General features: G+C 36.2%; 1 protein-coding gene across 16 annotated transcripts in view; it reads right to left on the bottom strand.

The window, feature by feature from the left end:
• LOC106082501 (CUGBP Elav-like family member 4) overlaps positions 1-23,469 on the bottom strand; it is a 1,058,181-nt gene that overhangs the window by 12,481 nt on the left and 1,022,231 nt on the right. For 10 of the 16 annotated variants that reach the window (XM_059360255.1, XM_059360253.1, XM_059360251.1 and 7 more), the window contains 4 exons: positions 22,961-23,104; positions 15,111-15,375; positions 11,759-11,875; positions 4,329-4,406 (listed from right to left, as the gene is read on the bottom strand). In XM_059360255.1, coding sequence (XP_059216238.1) covers positions 4,329-4,406; positions 11,759-11,875; positions 15,111-15,375; positions 22,961-23,104 — 604 coding nt within the window. The remainder of the gene's footprint in view (positions 1-4,328; positions 4,407-11,758; positions 11,876-15,110; positions 15,376-22,960; positions 23,105-23,469) is intronic. The other 6 variants (XM_059360256.1, XM_059360254.1, XM_059360260.1 and 3 more) reach the window with 3 other exon arrangements.

The following is a 23,469-nucleotide window of genomic DNA, read 5'->3' as shown; positions in this document are numbered from 1 at the left end:
CAGATTCATGGTAGATATATCTAAATATAGACCAATCGGAACCATATTTGAGTCGAATGCCTGGAGGCAAAAAACAACGCACTATTTAAAATTTCAGCGAAATCGGTTAAAAATTGCGGCATTTATGAGCTTAAGACACTAAATCAGCAGATCGGTTTATATAGCAGCTATATCTAAATATATTAAAACAACTCGCTGTTTTAAATTTCATCGAAATTTCGGCCTATATGGCAGCTATATGTAAATATGGTCCGACATGGGCCATATTCGGTTTGAATATCGGGGCCCCTATTACAAATTCCTGTTTCACATTTCAGCAAAATCGGACTAAAAATTTGGCTTTTACGGGCTTAAAATTTTAAGTCGCCAGATCGGTCTATATGGCAGCTATATCTATATATAGTTCGATTTGGCCCGTTCAAGAACTTAACCTGCGTATAGAAGAAATACGAGTCTATGCAAAATTTCAACTCAATATCACAATTTTGTCGAATATGTAAAAATGTAGTCCGATCTTGGAATTAGTCTGCCAACACACCAAAAAGGATTACTTCAAAATAAGAATTTTTTCTTTATTGTCGGATTTTGGCAATCAACCAAAATCAACCGTACTTAGCACAATTGTTGGAAGTCATAACAGAACACAATGTGCAAATCAGCTAAATCGGACAAAAATTGCGGCTTCTAGGGTCTAAACATATCAAATCGGGAGATCGGTTTATATGGGAGCTATATTAGGTTATATACCGTGCTAGGCACTGCTGTTGGAAGTCATAACGGAACACGGCATTCAAAATTTCAGCCAAAAATTGCGGCTTGTAAGGACTCAAGAGCTCAAATCGGGAGATCGGTTTATACGGCAGCTATATCAGATTTAGACCGATTTCGACCATACTTAACACAGATGTTGGAAGTCATAACATAAATTGCGGCTTGTAAGGACTCAAGAGCTCAAATCGGGAGATCGGTTTATACGGCAGCTAGATCAGATTATAGACCGATTTGGACCATACTTAACACAGATGTTGGAAGTCATAACAGAACACTACATGCAAAAATTCAACCAAATCGGACAACAATTGCAAGAAGTCAAATCGGGAGATCAGTTTATATGGGAGCTACATATATATAAATCCAATCCGATGTGGCCCATATACAATCATCGACGACCTACATCAATATTAAGTATCTGTGCAAAATGTCAAGTGGCTAGATTTACGCGCTTGACCACTATCGTGATTTCGGCATACGGATGGACATGGCTAGATCGACTCAGAACGTCGAGACGATCAAGAATATATATACTTTATGGGGTCCTAGACGAATACTTCGAGGTGATACAAACGGAATTTTTAAATTAGTATACTCCCATCCTATGGTGGTGGGTATAAAAATTGTTAAATTAAAATAACCTTCGCTCTAACAAGCAAAAAAAAAATTTAAAAAGAGGGAAAAGACAATCATTTTCGTGATATTTAAGACCATTTAGCAAAGAAAAGTAGATTTTAAAGATTTTGACATAAAAATCTGACTTACTGTCAAAAGTAGTAAGCTTATCGCCATAAATTGTTTATACTCTATTGCGGCACTGGGTATTATAACTACATTTGTTTGTGACACACAGAAGGTGTCAGTTGATATTCAAAGTCGATAATTTTTTTTTTTGTGGGCAACCGAAAAAGGAATAAACGTTTTTGGTCGCCCGGGTAGCCAAGTTAGTAGCGTGTTGGGAGTACCAGTGTGGGGGTCGTGGGTTGGTTTCCCACCATAGGCCTGGTCTGTCTCTGCTGTTGTGAACTTAAATTGTTAAAGTAAGTCTGTTTAGAAAATAGATTGCCATTCTAACTTAGCCTAACCTAACCTATATATGTGTGAGTAATCCATTGACAACAACAACATCATTTGTCCCTTGCTTACTGTTCACTGTTGATAGTAAGCACAATAACAACAGCATAGAACAACTTGTGTGCAACGCAACAACAACGTTTTGTTCTTTGCCTTCTATCCAACGCTGGTGGATGTTGTTGTTTGTTACTTGAAATCCCTTTTTTATACGATGCTCCATAGGATGGGGGTATACTACACACTTGCAACACATTGAAATATTGGTCTAAGACCCCATAAAGTATATATATATATATATATATTGGGTTGCCTAAAAAGTAATTGCGGATTTTTTAAAAGAAATTAAATGCATTTTTAATAAAACTTAGAATGAACTTTAATCAAATATATAATTGCCATTTTGTTCGATAACCTTTTGCCATCTTCCTGGCAAATTTAGTATTCCAGGCTCATAGAACTTCTGGCCTTTATCTGCAAAAAACTGAACCAAGTGCGATTTTATAGCCTCATCATTACCGAAAGTTTTATCATTTAAGGAGTTCTGCAAAGATCGAAATAAATGGTAGTCTGATGGTGCAAGGTCAGGGCTGTATGCTGGATGCATCAAAAGTTCCCAGCTAAGCTCACTCAGTTTTTGGCGAGTGACCAAAGATGTGTGCGGTCTAGGGTTGTCCTGGTGGAATATGACACCTTTACGATTGACCAATTCTGGTCGCTTCTCCTTGATGGCTGTATTCAATTTGTCCAATTGTTGACAGTAAACATCCGAATTAATCGTTTGGTTCCTTGGAAGCAGCTCAAAATATACCACACCCTTCCAATCCCACCAAACAGACAGCATAACCTTCTTTTGGTGGATATCAGCCTTTGAAGTGGTTTGACCTGGTTCACCATGCTTGGACCATGATCGTTTTCTACTAACGTTGTTGTAAACAATCCATTTTTCATCTCCAGTTATGATTCGTTTTAAAAACGGATCGAATTCATTGCGTTTAAGGTGCATATCACAAGCGTTGATTCGGTTTGTTAGATGAATTTCATTCAATACATGTGGTACCCATATTAAAATTGACGCCAAACAAACAAATGTAAACAAAATTTCGCGCACTTTTTTTCTAAAGCAAGCTAAAAGTAACAGCTGATAACTGACAGAAGAAAGAATGCAATTACAGAGTCACAAGTCGTTGAAAAAATTTGTCAACGCCGACTATATTACTACTATATTACCGACAATTACTTTTTGGGCAACCCAATATAATAAATATCGATACTATCGTTATTTTCCCATCTCCTATATTTCAAACGAAAATCAGGAGATCGATTTATATAGAAGCAATATAAATGCACAGACCAAATAAAACAAAGATTAATAAAGCCAGTTGGAAGTCATGAGAGAAATTATTGTAGAAAATGTTTGCACAATCGGATGAAAATTGCGCCCTCTATATGCGCAAAGCATCTTGAATGATACATTTAGTGCCGCATCGGATTTTGGGCCCACGAAAGGCGCATTTATTGTCCGATTTCGCCGAAATTTGGGACAATGACTTGTACTTATTACAATATCCATGTCGAATTTGGTCCAAATCGCGCCATATGTCGATAAAGCTGCTATTGGGGCATAAATAATGTATTTTTTTTTACCGGATTCTGACAAATGGTGGTTTATTAATATACTCGAGGTGGTGGGTATCGGCCCGGCCGAACTTAACGCCTTTTAACTTGTTTTAATTTAATTTTGCGAAAAATGTAACTTTTCCAATAGTATCCATCGAAAAAATAACAATCGTTGGATAGTCAAATAATTAAATATCGGTAGTGCCATCGATATTTTGCCAGCTCTACTTTATGGTCGGTGGTATACAAATACTCTGAATGATATGTCCCTTCGTTCAGAGGCAATTTTTTAGTTTTGCGTTTTGTATCATCAGTGTTTATACAACCTCGTTTGGAGGTGCGATTATTTGGGGATGGTACCAAGTCGACTATCGATATGTAATAGTCACACGACCTTTCGGTCTATGTGATTTTAAGCAACTAATTTCTGCTACGTGTAAGAATTCAACATTAATTTTTACTCGGTATATGTTGGCGTCCGTAAAACTTTTTCAATGACATCCATCTTTACCTCATGCTCACGATTCAATTTTAGTGTCAGTTGGATCTTAAAAACTCTGATTAAAGGAAGCCCATGCTAAGTAAATTTTTAATAAAACTATAGTATTAAAAAGAATCATAAACATTTAGTTTTACTTTTTAATTTCCGAACTTTTTCTTTCTATAATATATAAGAAAAAAAAAATATATTAATTGAATATTTTTCATATAACATATAATTGGTTTGAATATGGCAAACAAAAATGTTAACTTCTACTAAAAAAATGATAATAGTAAAATTTGAGAAAAAAGAAACTATAAACTAAATAAGAAAAAAAGTATTTTGTACTCGAGGATATAACATAGTTTGGTTTGAATTTTCTTACCTTCACGTGGAGCGGGTGCAACCGCCGCAATTGGTGGTGGTAAAGCTTGTGGAATATGTCCATAAACGGCGGGAAAGGCTGCATTATAAATATATTTGTTTGGTTTTACACAAAAATCGAAACATTTAAAAGACAACACAACAATTAAATAAAAGTAGTAATAATAATGATAATAACTATATGTTTGTTTGTTTAAATATGTATAGATATATATAATAAGTGAACATAAATATACATATATAAATATTGAGTTTTTTTCCCGAATGTTTAAATGGAAGTAATTTTATTAAAAACTTTTTACTTCTTTATTAGTGTTTTATATGTGTGAGTCTCTATTCATATATATATATATATATATATATATATATATATATATATATATATATATATATATATATATATATATATATATATATATATATATATATATATATATTTATATATATAGATATACATATATAAATAGATATATATGCATATATGTTGTATACAAATGCATTTTCCAAATTAAATTAATACTATATTTATATACGTATATATTTTTTAATAGGTGTGTATTATATTTATATTGATTCATAAATAAAAACATTATTTAAATATAAGTAAACAACAAATTACGCAGAAAAAGAAATTAAAACAGAAAAAAGAACATTGTAACAGCGAGTAAACTCAAACAAAAACCAACAACATTAACAAAGCAAAAAAAAAAAAAAAAACAACGAAACAACTCGATGACAATCCGTTTTTTCTTGTCTTAATTCAAATTTTAATCAACACAAGTGTCATATTGTGTTAAATAGCAAAAGCGACATATAGTGGAATATTGAAACAATTAAATATATATTTTTATTTAAAGCAATCTGTATATAAAAAACAATGGAAATGATTTGTTTTTAATATGATTTCTTTCATTATCTTTTTGTTATAATATTTTATTATTGTATAATATTCTTTTTTGTCATTTTGTACGCATATGATAGAAAACACACACCAATGATTACTGTACTTCGTCTTATACATTGACATTAATATTTCGATATATTTAACTGAATCTGACATTAGGATACGCGAAAACTATGTAAAGCCATTGAATTTTTTGAAAAAAGAAATTATAAAATTAGTTAAAAGTATTGAAATATTAAGAGATACATTTTATTTTCATTACGGAAAAATTTGGCAAGAGTTCGTTGTCGTTGGCCAAAGAAATGCAAAGTTGCTTTATCTAGCATCCTATGTGGACATGGTAGCCACAGACTGAGAAAGACCAACACTATAAAAAAAAGCACGTCGTTGACAAATTGACCACATTAAAGTGAATCAACACACAGATGTTCATAAATGAACAACAGTTTCTGTGAACGAAACGTTCATAGGCGTTTCGTATTTTGCACAAGTATTTTTATACCCTACACCACCACTGTGTATTATAAGTTTGTTAATTTTTTTGCTACGCTAAGAAGGAGAATATACAGGAGAATAGACCTATTAATAAGTATACCAATCGGCTTAGAATCACTTCCTGATTTGATTTAGCGATGTCCGTCTGTCTGTCCGGCCATGTATTCTTGTGATCAAGTTACAGGTTTCATTTATTGTCTGATTGTCTGGAAGTTTTGCACATGTCACTTCTTTGGCCCAAGGACAAATCTGAAAAAAATCGGTTCAGATAAAGATATAGCTCACATATATATCTTTCATCCGATATTGTTTTTTAAGGCTGTAGAAGCCACAATTTTCGTTTAATCTTTACAAAATATGGCATTGGGTGTTTTATTTGAGGTTTAACTAAAAATCGGTACAGATTTAGACGTAGCTCCAATATATATCTTTCATCCGATATGGACTTTTATGGCTGTAGAAGCCACAACTTTAGTCAGATCTTTAAATGATTTTGCGCAAAATGTTTTTATTGACGTCCTAATAAGTGTGGAAACTTTCACGAAAATCGGTCCAGATTTAGATATAGCTCACATATATATCTTTTATCCGATATGGTCTTTTAAAGCTGTAGGAGCCACAATTGTTTTCCAATCTTTACAAGATTTGGCATTGGGTGTTTTTTTTGAGGTCTACATATGTAAGCAAAATTTCATAAAAATCGGTTCAGATTTAGATATAGCTCCCAAATATATCGTTCTTTCCTCCGGTATGGAGTTTTAAGCCTGTAGAAGCTAAAATGTTGGTCCGATCTTTAAAAAAATTTGTACAAGGTGTTGTGTTTGACGTTGTCATATGTGTGAAAAATTTCGTAAAAATAGGTTCAGATTAAGATGTAGCTCCCATATATATCTTTCATCCAATATGGAATTTCTAGCAGTAGCAGCTACAATTTTGGTCCGATCTTTGCAAAATTTAGCATGAGACATTTTATTTAGCGTCCCAATACGTGCACAATATTTCATTAAAATTGGTCCTCATCGGTAGATATAGCTCACATATATATTTCATCCGATATGGAGTTTTAAAGCAATTTTTAGCCCGATCTCAACAAGACTTAGCACGAGGTGTTTAATTTGACGTCCCAATACGTGTGCAAAATTTCCTTAAATTTGGTTTTGATTTAGATATACTACCCCCATATATATATTTTATATGTCAATATTTCAAAAGGTATACAAAATTAAAAACTGACTAGATTTGGAGATAAGTTTTATATATTAAAAGCAGCACGTATACTAGGTGGTGTAGGGTACTATATAGTCGGCCCACCCGACTTTTATTTTTCCTTGCTGGTTTAAAGCTTGCTAAAAGTTTTGTGTGCTGCTGAGATTTGGACCTGTGTTCCATCCATCCCATAATTGTATTTTTGCAAATGCCATACCTCATTGCTCCACAGCCGCCTATGTACAAACAATGTTTTAAGAGTCATTTGAACTTAAGATTGGTGTACATACACATTTTGTAGGGATGATGTTGACAATGGTAGGTGCATGAAACAACAACGAGCGTTCACAAAATAAACCTGGCATGTTGACAATATTTTTAAAAACCGCTGTGTATGACAATGACACCATTGTATGATAATACCCTACACCATGCATTTGCAACGTCTTTTTCCATCATTGAACGTATACTTCAAACGCCTAACAGTAGGCAATGGCTATTTCGCACCAACGGTCTACACTGAGCGAAAAATTAAATCAAACAATACCTTTTGATATAGATGATGTAAATCGTTATACATACCATACGGTATTGTTTTGGTATTAATTCACGGTATTGCTTCAATATCAATACCATTGATGCCATGCGGCATCATTTTTTCTTTCCACGTATAGATTTACTTAAGATCATAGAGCGTTGTCATGATCTAGAGCTTAGGAACCAACAATATATGTTGAAAGGCGACCTACACAGGATGGAGAAGTAGAAGAAGTTATTGGTCTGAAAATGTTTTCATAATTGTCCCGAAAAGATGTCGAGAAGTTCTTAGAAATGGCCTATACCGAGCCAGGTCTTACGATCTTGGGACGAATAATCACACAAATAGTTTCCTGAGAATCCTCTACGAGACAGGGTGTGAAGAATATTTACAGATATTGGACTAGATTTAGAAATCGCAACATTAACCTCGAGAAAACGGTGATTGAACAGGTACGAGAAACATCTAAATTGGTCTCAAGGATGTAATACATAGGAGTCAACTTGGATTAATCTTGGACCTGTGCAGAAGGCTCACAAATGTTGGCTCCTATGCAGAATGGCCATAAGCTTGAAATGCGTATTGAATCAAAAATTGGATTAGCGATAGCATTGGTGATACCATGAACTGCTATGTGAAAAAAGTGCTTCGTAAGGGTGTTGGAACAGGTCTCATGTAAGTATACTAAATTTCCCATGAACATTTCATTAAGGAACAGGGGATACTTCTCTCATATCAATGAGTGCAGTCCGATTAACGTTTAAGCTCAATGATAAGGGGTCTTCTTTCTTATGCTGAGTTCGATAGCGTTCAGCTATGATTACCAACACCCGTGCCAAGCACGGCCCAAATTAGTCTATAACTTGTTATAACTCCCATATAAACCGAACTCCCGATTTGTCAGCCTGAGCACCTGGAAACCGCAATTGTTGTCCGATTTGACTGAAATTTGGCCAAGTACGATGGTCTGAGTCGATCTAGCCAGGTCCGTCCGTCTATCGAAATCACGATAGTGGTCGAAGGCGTAAAGCTAGCCGCTTGAAATTTTGCACAGATACTTAATATTGATGTAGGGGATTGCAAATATCGGTTCAGATTAACATATAGCTCCCATATAAACCGATCTTCCAATTTGACTTATTGAGCCCTTGGAAGCAGCAATTTTTGTCCGATTTGGCTGAAATATTGCATGTATTGTTCCGTTAAGACTTAAAACAATTATGCAAAGTACGGTCCAAATTAGTCTTTAACCTGATTTAGCTCCCATATAGACCGATCTTCCGATTTGACTTTTTGAGCCCCTGGAAGCAGCAATTGTTTTCTGATTTGGCTGAAATATTGGATGTATTGTTCCATTATGACTTCCAACAACTGTGCCAATCGGTCCATAATCTGAAATAGCTCCCCTATAAACCGGGAGATTTGACTTCTTGAGCCCTTACAAGCCGCAGTTTTTGTCCGATTTGGCTGAAATTTTGTGTGTAGTGTTCCATTAGGACTTTCAACAACTCTGCTTAGTACCGTCCAAATCGGTCGATGACCTGATATAGCCCCCTTATAAATTGATCAATTTTATCCGATTTCATTTCAACGGTCCAAATCGGTTTAAAACTTGCTATAGCTTTCATATAAACCGATCTCCCGATTTGACTTCCTGAGTCCTTACAAGCAACAATTTTTGTCCGATTTGGATGAGATTTTTTGCACAATTCATGGTGGTGCGTTCCCAAGATTCGGGCTGGCCGAACTTAGCACGCTTTTACTTGTTAAAAATAACTTCAACTTCAAAATTTTGCATTTTACTCTCCTCATAAATACAGATCGCTACAATGGTCTCTTTGGAGATAACAGTACAATTTTTGATTTCATATGTCGATTATGACGACCATAAAAAGGCCGTAACAGTCGATGGATGGGCACATTGCTTGTGTGTGAGTTGCTCCATGTTGAAGAGACAGAACACTTTTCACTTTCAACGATGATGTTTGAACACAATTATTTACCGGTATTGGGACCCTCAAAAATCTCACCCTTTATTTAAGAGACATATATATGTGGGCCCATGAGAACCGACTGTGACACTAGAGACGATTCTCGATGTCCTTATCATATAAAGACGAATAAAGTTAAAGACAGATCTCGTTGCTAGACTCAAGATGATAAGAATAGATTGAAAGTGGGAGTAGACCACACCATCAACGTGTGACCCAAACAAAGATAGGGTAACTTGCTGAAATATCTGGCACTAAAGGCACAAATGTCATCTGAAAGGTGTTGTTATACAGATGAGTGTCTACATTGTAGATCCGGCGATATCACCATCTTGTCGCCTATCGGACCACCATATTATCCTGTAGGCGCAGATATTAGCTATCTCGAATTGTGTGAACATTGTGCTAACACGAAAAAGACAATTGGGAACATTCTGACGGATACACGAATGACTATTCGGGTAATAACAACCGGATACGGCACGAACCGTTTTGGAATACAAAAATACTGTTAACGCTTGCCATATTCGGCATCATCGTGTTTTCAGACCACAGTGGGTAAGTACGAATGAGATGGCGAAAAGTTTGGCGGTTAGGGCCAAGTGTTTGCCGATGACAAACTAGGAGAATAATCCGCCTATATCGTGCCTGTGCTTGAATTCTGGCCAGAACATGCGAAAAAAATTTTCACGGAGGTAAAAATCCCTCGGGCTTCGCAAGGGATCGGAATAAAAACTATAGTGAACAGACTTGAATTGAATTTTGGCTACGGAATGGGAGAATGTAATTTTACAAATAAGAAGAAAAGGATTCCTAGGGAATTATAGTCGGTCTCTAAAGAAACTACAAACAGTAATTGATTTTCGTATAAAATTTTGTCAAAATGGTGTTTTTGACCTAGAATTTGCTTCGGACTTTAATTATAGCAAATTTGCCCATGAACATTCCATTAAGGAGTGCTGTCCGATTCAATTTTTAGCTCAATGATAAGGCATTCCGTTTGTAAAAACTCGAAATATAGGTCATAGATCCAATAATGTATATAAATTCTTAATCGTTGTTAGACTTTAAGTTGATCAAGCCATGTCCGTCCGTCCGCGTGTTCGTCAAAAGCACGTTTACTTTCGAAGGAGTAAAGCTAGACGCTTGACATTTAGCATAAATACTTTCAATTAGTGTAGGTCGCTTGGGATTTAAAATGGGCCATATCGGTTCATGTTTTCATATAGCTGCCATATAACCGATCTCGGATCTTGACTTCTTGTGCCTCTAGAGGGCGCAGCTCTTATCCGATTTACTGAAATTTCACATGAAGTATTTTGTTCTTACTTCCACTAACTGCGCTAAGAATGGTCCAATCGGATCATAACCTGATATAGCTGCCATACAAACTGATCACTGGATTTGATTTTTTGAGCCTGGTGGAGAGTATATAAGATTCGTCCCGACCGAACTTTTATTGTAAAATAGATGTCTTGGAATATAGGCAGAGACCAGAAGCATAAGAAAGCAACAATTTCCAATCTTCTTTGATAATGGGAAAGCTTAGATCAATGTACGTGACGCATAGGCTCATAGTTCCTGCTTCAATCAGTGAGATCAGAAAAAAATTTCGGCGGTCAAACAATTTTTTTGTGTGTTTAAAAACCTTCTTTTTTTCTCTTTAAATGTCGTTTTTTGTTTTTTTTTTTTTTTTGCTTTGTATTAACAATAATTATTTATGGCATGGCACAACAATTATAAATTAAAAAATTACATAATACAAAATAATCAAAAAAAATGGAACATAAATTTTCTGGGGGTAATAATCAAAAACAATATTTATTTATTTATTTGATATTTAAACGAATAATGGTTAATGTGGGTGAAAAGTTGGTTCTCGAAATATTAATTAGTTTTGTTTTTTGGTTTGTTTAAACACTGAGCTCTTTTTTTTTGTTTTGGCACATTTTAAAATATATATTACGTCCAACACAATTATTATGAGTGATAGTTGAAAATGAAAAAAATTACAACATCAATTTAAAAGGAAATAGAAAAAACTCAATTCTTTTTTAGAAAGGAAATTTTTTTTATATAAAAAAAAAAATGTAGAAGAAATGCAAATGTGTTTTCCTTTACTACATGAATGATGAATGTTTATAGAACTTAAGAATAATATTTCATTTAGTTTTTAATTTGTTTTATGACATACATGAAACTTAAATTTGTCTAAAAATCATTTTTTTTTTTTTTTTTGTTTTGGTTTTGGTTTTGTTTTTTATGAGTTATCTAGAAATGGCTAAAGGGCCACTTACCAACTCCAGGGAATGGTGGCATGCCAGTGGCAAAGGCATGCTGCAATGCTGCTGCTTCGCCATTTTGCAGGCCTTGGGGTGGTATGGTTAAGTGTAAAGGTGCTGAAAGGTACAATTCTATTAATCAAAAATTTGTAATAAATAGTATCGTGAAGATTGAAGTAAATTTTGCTTACATACTAAAACTGAATTGGTAGATACATGTTATAAGATAAAGAAAAAAAAAAAAATAAAGAACAATTCTAATGCAACCTAATTTTGTTTGTTAGAGAAATGGTATTATCTGTGGAAAATTGTTGTTCTCTTAAAGTATGCAACATATTAATATATCTCAAATTTATTCAATATTTTTGTAACTCCTTAGCTATGCCATAATTGTATATCCCTTAAAGTATGCAACAACTATGTAATCCCATAAAGTATGCAGGTGACTTGGGGGTGTTGGAAACCAAGCAATTGGTTTTAACCTGGCAAAATCCAGACTTATCTAGCTCTTTCTTCATCTCAAATGTGGACACAAACCTCTGCGCGGTGTCACCTGGGTAGCTGTCTTTAACATCCGTTAAAGGTAGTGAGCTAAAATGTGCCACGAGTCCACCTATAGAGCGAGCGATAAAAAGATGGATTGCGGCGTCGTGTTAGTAGCTCATCACCCCGAAAACTTCAAGAGATTACTTTAAAAAACGAAGAAAATTAAAAACGGATCCCCCTTACGTGACGACCCCCGCAAACGTTTTAAGGACTATGATTTGCATACCTGCAACTGGAATGTCCGCACTCTCTATAGAGAGAATGCAGTATACGCACTAGCAGATGTATTGGAGAAATACAGGACAGACATTACTGCCATACAGGAAGTGCGATGGTGGCGCCCTATATTATAGTTGCTATGAGAGGAGGCAAGAATTTGGCTGTGGACTTGTGGTTAGGAGGAGATTGAAACACCCAGTGGATAAGAGTCTAGCCACAATCCGCATAATGACCAAATTCTTCAACATCAGCCTTGTTTGCGCCGATGCACAAAGATGAACAGACCAAAGATATTTTCTACGTGCGCCAAGAAAGGGAATATGACTGCTGTCCCGCCCATGTTATTAAAATCGTTTTGGGAGACTTCAATGCATAAATAGGGAAGGAAAATATCTTTGGCCCATCAATCGGAAAATTTTGTCTACACCAAGAAACTTCCGATAATGGGTTGAGGCTTAATAGACTTCGCCCCGGCAAAGAACATGAAGGATTCAGACGGCCACATGACTGTCACCATATCAAAACACGAGAATCCAAATAGATCATGTTGTGCTAGATGGAAGGCATTCAACCAGCCTGTTAGATGTACGATCGATCCGAGGAGCGAACATCGATTCGGAGTAATATCAGGTTGCAGCAAAAGCTCTCGCACGTCTTAGTGTGGCAAGAAACGTACGACCTGACACTGCACAAAAGCTAGTCATCGGAAAGCTGCAAACACAATAGGTGGCAACGGCATATTCCACTCGGGTGACTCATTGGCTTGAAGCAAGCATTCCTTGTCCCGATAGCGCTTCTTCCATTTTACGACGAAGCTCATTTTTGGCTCAATGGATACGTAAATAAGGAGAATTGTCGATTTTGGAGTTAAGATCTGCCAGAAGCAATGCAAGAGCTACCAATGCATCTAGAAAAAGTCACAGTTTAGTGACGTTTATGGGCTGGTGGCATCATTGGACCGTACTTCTGCAAAGATGATGTGTACTGTAACGTAACTGTGAATGGTGAGAGCGACCGTGAGATGATATCTAACTTGTTTTTGTTCAAAATGCAAGAGCTTGAGTTGCATGACATTTGGTTTTAGCAAGACTGTGCCACATGTCACACAGCATGCGTAACAATTTACTTATAAAGAGGTGAGTTCGGTAAATATTTTATTTCACGTCCGGGACCGGTCAATGTTAAAGCTCATGTTTATACGGACAAGCCCGCTTCAATTAACGTATTCTAAGACAACATTGAAGCATTTATTCGTGAGATACCGGCCGAAAGGTTGGAAAGAGTATGCCAAGATTGGACTAAGCGGATGGACCATTTGAGTGTCGGTTACGGTCAACATTTGCATGAAATAATCATAAAATATTAAATTACATGGACTGCACAATATATTCAAATAAAGATTTCATGCATTTTCCTGAATTTTATGTTTTTTGAAAAGCTTTACTATAGCTTTTAATAAATCACCCTGTAGATAAAGAGTGACAATATGCAGGGAACACTTTTTCCAGCTGCCATGAGTACACCGCAGAACCCATCCCTGATCATGGTATCGAATGTGTATCACCTAGTCACAACGAGGTCCACTTAGCAGTAACCCGGCTGAAAAACAATGAAGCTGCAGGAGCCGATGGGTTGCCGGCTCAACTGTTTAAGAGGCGACATGCTGATAAGGCGTATGCATCAGCTGGTCTGCGCAATTTGGCTAGAGGAATGAATATCCGATGATTGGCGATCTTTTAAAGGCGATAACACCGGTACACGCAAACCGGGATGACCAAGAGCCCGATGGAAAAATCAAGCGGTGGGAGACACCTCGAAACTTGGTGTCAGCGATTTTAAAAGGAGCGCAGAAGATCGTTGCGCTTGGAACGCTATTCTACGTTCGGCTAATGGGACAAATGTTATGTCATAGCCAATTTAAGTAAGTAAGTATGCAGTTATTTTGTAACCCAAAATTTTTTATACCTTTAAGTGAGCGAAAATTTAATACATAAAAAAAAATCAATTATTTTGTAATCCCTGAAATATGCTACGATTTATTATTCCCTAATGTAAACAAGAATTATGTAATCTCTTAAAATATGCAATACTTTTTGTAAACCTACAAATATCGCTTTTTTCAAACCTTATGAGTAATTTTGAGAAAATAAAACACTAACAACATTATTTAAATAATGTTTTGTATTAATCATCACAACAAATGAACAATTATAAAATAAATTATCTTCGCCATAACAGACAAAAAACTTTAAAAATAAATTTCGCTATACATCTACATACAACCCTTAAGTATTTTCCTAGAACTATTTATTGATGTATTTGTCGATAACCACCAAATTGTACAGACACCAAAATTTATAAATGAATTAAAATTTTTAATGCACCTGAAAATATGCAATATTCAAGAAGTTTTTATATTAAAATAGATAAAATATATTTATAATATCCTTATCACATGCACATTTTTCTAACGTTTTTAAAAATATTGCATACCTTTAGGTGCATTAAACCAAAATAATTGTTCGCTTAACTGTAAACAATTTTAATTCCTTTGCTTTAATAAAAATAAAACTGAATTATGAAGAAAAAAATAAGTACTTACGTCCTGGGTATGGTGTCTGTGGTGGCATGCCATTTGTAAACACACCATCTGCGGCCGCAGCGGCGGCAGCTGCTGCAGCAGCACTGCCCGGTTGGCCATTGGGCGTTTGAGCACCCATCTGGAAATTGGGCATGGTCGGTGAGGGTAATGAAGGTTGGCCAGCACCATTTATGCCCGGAGGTATTTGAGTGGCCAATGCAGTCATGGGATTGATATATGAACCAGGGGCTGTGGCAGCAGCAGCCATTAAAGCAGCTTGTTGTTGCTATAAAAAAGAAAGTCAAACGAAAAAGAGAAGATGAAGAAGTAAGAAATTGTAATTTTTTTCTTCTTCAATACCAATCAAAAAAGAGTTTTATGTGCACATAGCAGCTGTACAAGTTGTATCCCTTATTAAAAATGGCAAAATATATTGAACCAAGTTAATAATAAATGAACGGTAGTAGTGGCCATGCAACAAAGAAAGGTAATTACTGACTTTATGTAAAATGGGAACGACGTGTATGACCAAAAGAAAATTTATGTTTTCGTTGTCTGTTGCTGTGTCTGAGGCACAAAACCAATTAAAAGTTACAATGCAGTTGTGAGTAATGGATCGCCCTTGGTTACCTGCTTGCACAAACCTTTTTCGGGGATTTTTTAATAAAATAAAACGGGAGAGGCCTTTACAGTCTCATAAATATAATACTTTATGCGAAGATTTGTGTAAATAACTAAAATCTCTTCTGTATGATACATTTTTTTGTTGTGAGCCATATGGTATGTCCTTTACCGTTCAATGTATTCTTCAAGAATTATTTATAGCAAAAAATTAAAAATTACCATCTTCTTCAATTGATGTGTGGTCTTATGAATAATTTCATTTGGGAGAAAATTGTTGTGATATTATGCTTGAAATGAAGCATCAAAAAGTTGTTGCTCACAACATATCCTTTTCTCCAAATCACGGAAAACCTGCAGAAACCGGATGGGGAATGGATCTAGTCTTCCGTGTGTTGTTAAGGTCTTGTATAGAATATGCCTATATGCCTCCATCTTGAAGAAGAGTTAAGGTGGTTTTTGTATACCGAAGGGAGAGAAGCTGAAATATAATGCGACCAAGGATTTTAGGCCTATCAGCATGTCCTCCTTCTTTGTAAATGTAAAATTATTTATTTATAATTTACAATGACTATGCTGTAGTATGCGTCAACATACGACAGTTCTGTTAAAAGTTATACAGTTTGGAAGTAAAACTAATAAAAAGGCACTAAGACCGGACGGGCTGAAATATGGATATCCATCACCTCGGGTTTATATGTAAACCTCCTTTCGTCATAATCTGGTGAAAAATTCACTATTTATGCACCCATAACAGCTATATCAAAATATGGTCCGATATGGACCAAATTTTGGTTCAATATTGGTCCTTTTTGGCAGTCGAAAAGTCTAATATATTTCACTGTGGCAAATTGGATAATAAACGGGCTTTTTATGGGACCAAGGCCTTAAAACGGGAGATCGTTCTATATTACAGTTATATCAAAATATAGACCGATGGCAGTCATATTGAATGCGGATAACGCACGGCTTAACACAGCTCACTGTGTCACATTTCAGCGAAAACGGGCAATAAATACTGAAATTATGGATCCAAGGACGGATATCGGGAGATCGGTATATATGGCAGCTAAATTCCACTATAGACCAACTGGGGCCATATTGAATGCGGATGACGTAGGGCATAACACAGTTCATTATGACAAATTTCAGCAAAATTGGATAATAAATGCGCCTTTTATGGAGCTGGGTCTATATGGCAGCTATATCCAAATCTTGACCGGTCTGAGCCAAATTGAAGAAGGATGTCGAGTGGCCTAACACAACTGACTGTCCTAAATTTCACCGAAATCGGTTAATAAATATGGCTTTAATGAGCCTATGACCTTAAATCGGCTGATCGGTATATATGGGGGCTATATCAAGATAAACTCCGATATAGACCATCAACTTAATCTATCTATGGACAAAAACAAGAATCTGTGCAAAGTTTCAGCTCAATATCTCTATTTTTGAAGACTGTAGCGTGATTTCAACAGACAGACGGACAGTCGGACGGACGGACATGGCTATATCGCCTTAGTTTCTTACGACGATCAAGAATATTAATAAACACTTTATAGGACCAGAAATGGATACTTCGATGTGTGGCAAACGGAATGACAAAATTAAAATATCCCTTTCTTTGGTGGTGGGTATAAAAATGCGAAAAGTGGATTTTTTGAATTTTTGGTCAAAAAAAAGTAAAGCAAGCTTAAATACCTTCACTTTTTCTTTTTATTTTTTGAAGAGAACATATTGTAGATGAGTTTTAAGTGAAATTCAAGCTAGATATGCCATCTTAAACGGGTGCATATTGCACCCGTTTAAGATGCAAAGCCCAGATCCCCCATTCGGGCTAATGGTTTCTCACTTCACGTGTTCCATAAGCACATGAGAACATTTTTTTCCACCAAATAATATTTGTAGCATGTAGCACAATTCAAAAAGAACCTTTGTTTTAGAATTTAGAATTTTGATAATCGGACCACATATTAAGTTTTGGCAGGAAGCGCCCAGATCACTCCCACTATGCGACGATAAAGGTTAACACCATCAGGTGTACGTCTCATCGCTGAAATACTTACTTTGGATTGGATATTTCTTTATTGCGAAAATATTACCAAGTTTTCTAGCACCTGGCCGCCTCTTGTTTGTGGCTTTAATGATACCAGAATTTTTGTACCTAAGGCTAAATTGTCACTTCCCGAGTTCACTATTCACACTCGACCGAGATGCTTAACATACAGACTGCACTTTGTACATTAAAAAAGATAAAAATGTTTTGTGTGAGAATGGCCCTTGGGCTTGCTTGGAAATCTTTTCTTGTATACGTATACAGTAATGTGCAATAGTGTGAGTATTATTGCCCATAACTGGTATATACTCTTATATACTCAACCTTTCTCTCTAGTAGGACAGACATAAGAGAATAATTATTGGTCAGGTAAACGAATAATCGTTTGCGGCTAACACTTTAGTTTTTTAAGAGTTTTTGTTTTTACAGCAAGTGAAAGTTCCTTTTACCGTAGTTGAAGGTGTTGAAAGATGAAAGACCAAGTTAGTTTCTTTCAATAGTGCAACGTTTATGGCTAACGTTTGATATTTTGAAGCAAAACGTTACATAGTTACAATAAAATAAAAACTTCGTAATTAAAGTATTTTGATTGTAGTAGTAATGTCCCAAACATTTTATTTTTTTGTGTGTGAGTATGTCTATCGGAATTTCAACAGGGAAAACATAAAAGAGCTAAAAAGGAATAATGACGTCTGGTGTAACGAGATCGATGCCTCGGAGGATAAATTTCACTTTCAGCATAGTAGTTAGTTTATTTTTTTTTGAAGAGAATTCATCGGTAAGAGCAGAGGGAAGATGGGAAACCAAAATGGACCTTAATCTGGCCAACGTGGATGTTTAGTTTACTAAGGTCTTGGCGTCATTCTCCGCCAATAGAGTTGGTTGCTGTTGTTGTTATTGTAGCAGTGTGTAAATCCACCTTAAGGCTTCTGGGCATTGGCTACCGATCCACAAGTTATAATTTGAATGGTCCCTGCGATAACAGTCCAGAAGGTATTGCTTGGACAGCATGTAGTTATGTCTTCGCACGGATAGGATCTTTGTCTCCTGATGGGGAAGAGAGAACTGAGGAGGCAGCCCGCCGCAGTTCGAAGAGCGGCATTCTGATAGCTCTGACTGCTTGTCACATAGCTGAAGAGACCACATTGGCTCTGCATAAGTTACCACAGACCGGCCAATTGCATTGTAAGTGATCAACAAAGTTTCTTTGTCAGCACCCCAAAAGCTTCCAGTAAGAGATTTGTAGACCTTGTTTCTACTTCTGACCTTATCGAATATTGGTGTGGCATGTGGGGAAAATATATTTTCAGACACTTCATAGACGGAATCGATTCTCCATCGACTATCACATTCAGCTCATTATTCACCTCACACATATTTGTAGTAAACAATGTGGCTGAAGATTAAGTGGCGAATACCCTTAAGTCTCTTGTAGCGAAACAAGCGGCAAGTTCGTTAAGGTAGACGTTTAACCTATCACATATATCAATGGGTGGAGGGCCTGATGCCATGAGCGCGTAATCGTCCGCAAATGCTACGATCTATATGCCATCTGGAGGAGATGGAATGGAGGATATGTAGAGAGAGGTTAAACTTATTTAAGTTTATATTAATTGGCTATGACAGTACATTTGTCCCATTAGCCGAACTTGTTCTGCGCTTATTCTTAAATCTCCGACACCAAGTTTCGTGGTGTCTTCCACAACTTGATCTTTCCATCGGGCTTTTGGTCGTCCCGGTTTGCGTGTACCACCGTGATTGCCTTTAAAGGGAGATGTTAAAAAGTGCCAGATATATCACCCTGCCTTGGAGAACTCCCCGTTTCACTTTACGGTGTTTGGACTTCTTATCCCTAAATTCCACAAAAAACTGGCGAGCACAGAGATATTTCGCGACCCAGCGTTTCATACCTGGCTGGAGGGGCATGTTAACGATATCCTGAAATAGTTTGGCATGGCTGACGGTGCCGAATGCTTTCGATAGGTCCAGTGCTATGACGACCGTCCTACCACCTGACCTGGGCTAATTGAAGTAACGGCAAATGTTTGCCTTAATGGCATGTAAGGCAGTTATTGTGCTGTGTGGTCTTCGAAAGCCATGCTGATGCCTAGGTTAGGTGGGAAAGAGGGTACGGGTATTAGGGTGCACCCATGCCAAATCGGTTTGTTGTGCACTCTAAATACTAAAAAATAATTTCGAAAAAAAAAAAATCTAAGTTAGCAATTCCGTGCTACTTGCAAGATCCTTAATTACATTCCATACCACGGCCCTAAGTTAGTTCATGTCTGGTATTGTGTCCCAGCCGGAGCCTGTTAGCCACGAATGCGAAGCAATGACATAGGAAACGTTCTAACGGAAAATCGAAAAATCTTGGAAATAACGGATAGAGATATGGACACTTAACATAGTCAATGTTGAGGTGTTTTCCAATAAGTAAGTAGGTCCAGAGGCTGATCCATGGAGATTGAAAGTTTGTCACTTCAAGCATGCCAAATTTTTAGTTGCTTGGCAAACAGTCACATATGGTTTGGAATGGAATGGTTTTTTTAAAGAAAGAGCTCGTAAAACTCTACAAAAACACTATGTAATGTATAATAAAGGGTGATTTTTTTGAGGTTAGGATTTTCATGCATTAGTATTTGACAGATCACGTGGGATTTCAGACATGGTGTCAAAGAGAAAGATGCTCAGTATGCTTTGACATTTCATCATGAATAGACTTACTAACGAGCAACGCTTGCAAATCATTGAATTTTATTACCAAAATCAGTGTTCGGTTCGAAATGTGTTCATTCACCGTAACGTTGCGTCCAACAGCATCTTTGAAAAAATACGGTCCAATGATTCCACCAGCGTACAAACCACACCAAACAGTGCATTTTTCGGGATGCATGGGCAGTTCTTGAACGGCTTCTGGTTGCTCTTCACTCCAAATGCGGCAATTTTGCTTATTTACGTAGCCATTCAACCAGAAATGAGCCTCATCGCTGAACAAAATTTGTCAAAATTTCGAACCGAACACTGATTTTGGTAATAAAATTCAATGATTTGCAAGCGTTGCTCGTTAGTAAGTCTATTCATGATGAAATGTCAAAGCATACTGAGCATCTTTCTCTTTGACACCATGTCTGAAATCCCACGTGATCTGTCAAATACTAATGCATGAAAATCCTAACCTCAAAAAAATCACCCTTTATATCCCTAACGGTTCGGTTCGTAAAAGCTTAATGTTTGCTGGTTTGATAGAAGTTTGGTATGTAGAATAAAATTATGCCCTTCACCTAAATTAATTTAATATACATTTTTTGCAGAACCCATTCGGCCTGGCCGAGCTGAGCACGCTTTTACCTGTAGTAGGAGTTATTTCTTTTTTTTATACCCACCACCGTAGGATAGGGGGTATATCCATTTAGTCATTCAGTTTGCAACTCATCGAAATACTAGTTACCGACTCTACATAGTACATAAATTTCGGATCGTCATAAAATTCTAAGACGATTTAACGATGTCCGTGCGTCTATCCGCCTGTTCGTCCGTTTGTTGTAATCACTCTACAGCCTATAAAAATTGAGATATTGAGCTGACATTTGGCACATATAAGTCTTTTTGATATACGATGGTTAAGTTGTTGAACGGGTCAGATCGGATCATATTTGGATAATGCTGCTATATAGACCGATTTTTCAATAAAGGGTCTAATGCTCATAAATGCTTGATTTTTCATCCGATTTGCCTGAAATTTGAAACAGTGAGTAGTTTTAGGCCTACCGACATCTGACCCAAATATGGTTCATATCGAACTATATTTATATATAACTGCCATATATACCCATCTGCCGATAAAGGGTCTGAAGCCCATAAAAGCTTTATTAAGTACCCGATTTCGCTGAAATTTTAAACAGAAGATTATCTTATGCCTCCTGATATTCTACCTAAATATGAATCAAATCGGACTATATTTAGGTATAGCTGCCATATAGAACCATCTCCAGGTAAAGGGTTTAAAGCCCATAAAAGCTTTGTTTTAAACGGATTTTGCTGAAATTTGAAACATTGAGTAGTATAACGCCTCTTAGCATTGTCCGATCTGAACCACATGTTCAGATCGGACAATATTTAGATATAGCTGCAATATAGATCGATCTGCTAATAAAGGCAGATCGATCCTAATACCAAATTTGGTTGCCAAATATGGTGGATCCCGTCCCAAATATGGTTCGGATCGGACTAAATTTAGATATAGCTGCCATACAGACCGATATCCCAATATGGTAAAGATCGGACTGTATTTAGATATAGCTGTCATATAGACCGGTTGCCGGTTAAGGGTCCGAAGCTCATAAAAGCATTATTTATTACCCGATTTTGTTGAAATTTGAAATACAAAATTCAACAGTGACTTATATTTAATAGCCCACTCAACATTCGTGTCTAATTTGGGTGCATAAGTTATCCAATTTTCACCGGATTGTGTCGAAGGGGGGTTTTCATATATACCCGAGGTGGTGGGTATCCAAAGTTCGGCCCGGCCGAACTTAATGCCTTTTTACTTGTTATATTTTTAAGAGGAATAAAATGTATATGACAATAATGCTGCAAAAATCCGGAATTGATCACCCATTATATATGTTAGGGCCGTCCCAAAATTGACAACTTTTTGACAAAATTTTTTCCCTAAATTTCTCAAATCACAAAGCACCGATTCCCAAGTTCTTACCACTTTCAAGTAGCCGCACACGTCAACTAACTTACTGCAAAAAGTTTCTACATCCTAGCTCCTCAAAGTTACACGTCACGATTTTACCTAAAATATATAATTCATGTTCAGAAAGTCCGACTCTGATTTAATTTCTGGATCTTTGGAAACAACATGAAGGCTTTATTTACATTCTTTTATTTTATATCGTGCTCAACTTCCTTTACATCGATATAAAAATGCTATCAAATAATTTTTTTGGCATTTTTATGTCACCTTTTTTTAAGTAAAGCCGCCTTACTTATTTCTCTACTTCCTACCCAGCCTCAGCCTGTCTATATCATAACTTATACCATTCTTGTTTTCATGTTGTCTGCAATACTTTTTTCTGTATTTAATTGATCTGCTCCCTTATTTGAGTTTGGTTATCTTTAATTGTTGTTTTTATGACTTGGTGCATTTTTTAGGTGCCTGTTTGGGGTGTTTTGATATATTTACCTGTGCATAAGCTCCATATGGACCAAATTGATTAAAGACAAAAGGATTAAGCAGATTCATATGACCGGCCATTTGTTGCATGCGCCGTATTTGCCTTTCTTTTTCGGTATCAGCAAATTTAACTACCAGACTAGAGGAAGCACCCTGTAATTATAGAACAAAAGAAAAAGAAAAAAAATTCATTACAATTTTATTGAAGATTTGTATATGCTTTTGTGAACAACGAATTATGTTTTATTTTCTATTTGTACCAGAGCCTGTAAGTGGGCTTTAGTATGTATGGTGGTATAAACTTGAAGCCTATAAGCTTTATATTTTTCTACATACAGGAAGTTAGCAAAATGAAATTTTGGGTAATATTTTTATACCCTCCACCATAGGATATGGGTATAAAAAGTTCGTCATTCTGTTTGTAACACTTCGAAATATTCGTCTAAGATCCCATAAAGTATATATACTTTTGATTGTCATGACATTTTAAGTTGATTTAGCCATGTCCGTCTGTCTGT

The sequence above is a fragment of the Stomoxys calcitrans genome, chromosome 1, assembly GCF_963082655.1.
Source record: "Stomoxys calcitrans chromosome 1, idStoCalc2.1, whole genome shotgun sequence".
Classification (NCBI taxonomy): domain Eukaryota; kingdom Metazoa; phylum Arthropoda; class Insecta; order Diptera; family Muscidae; genus Stomoxys; species Stomoxys calcitrans.
This window is presented reverse-complemented; position numbering and strand designations above follow the sequence as displayed.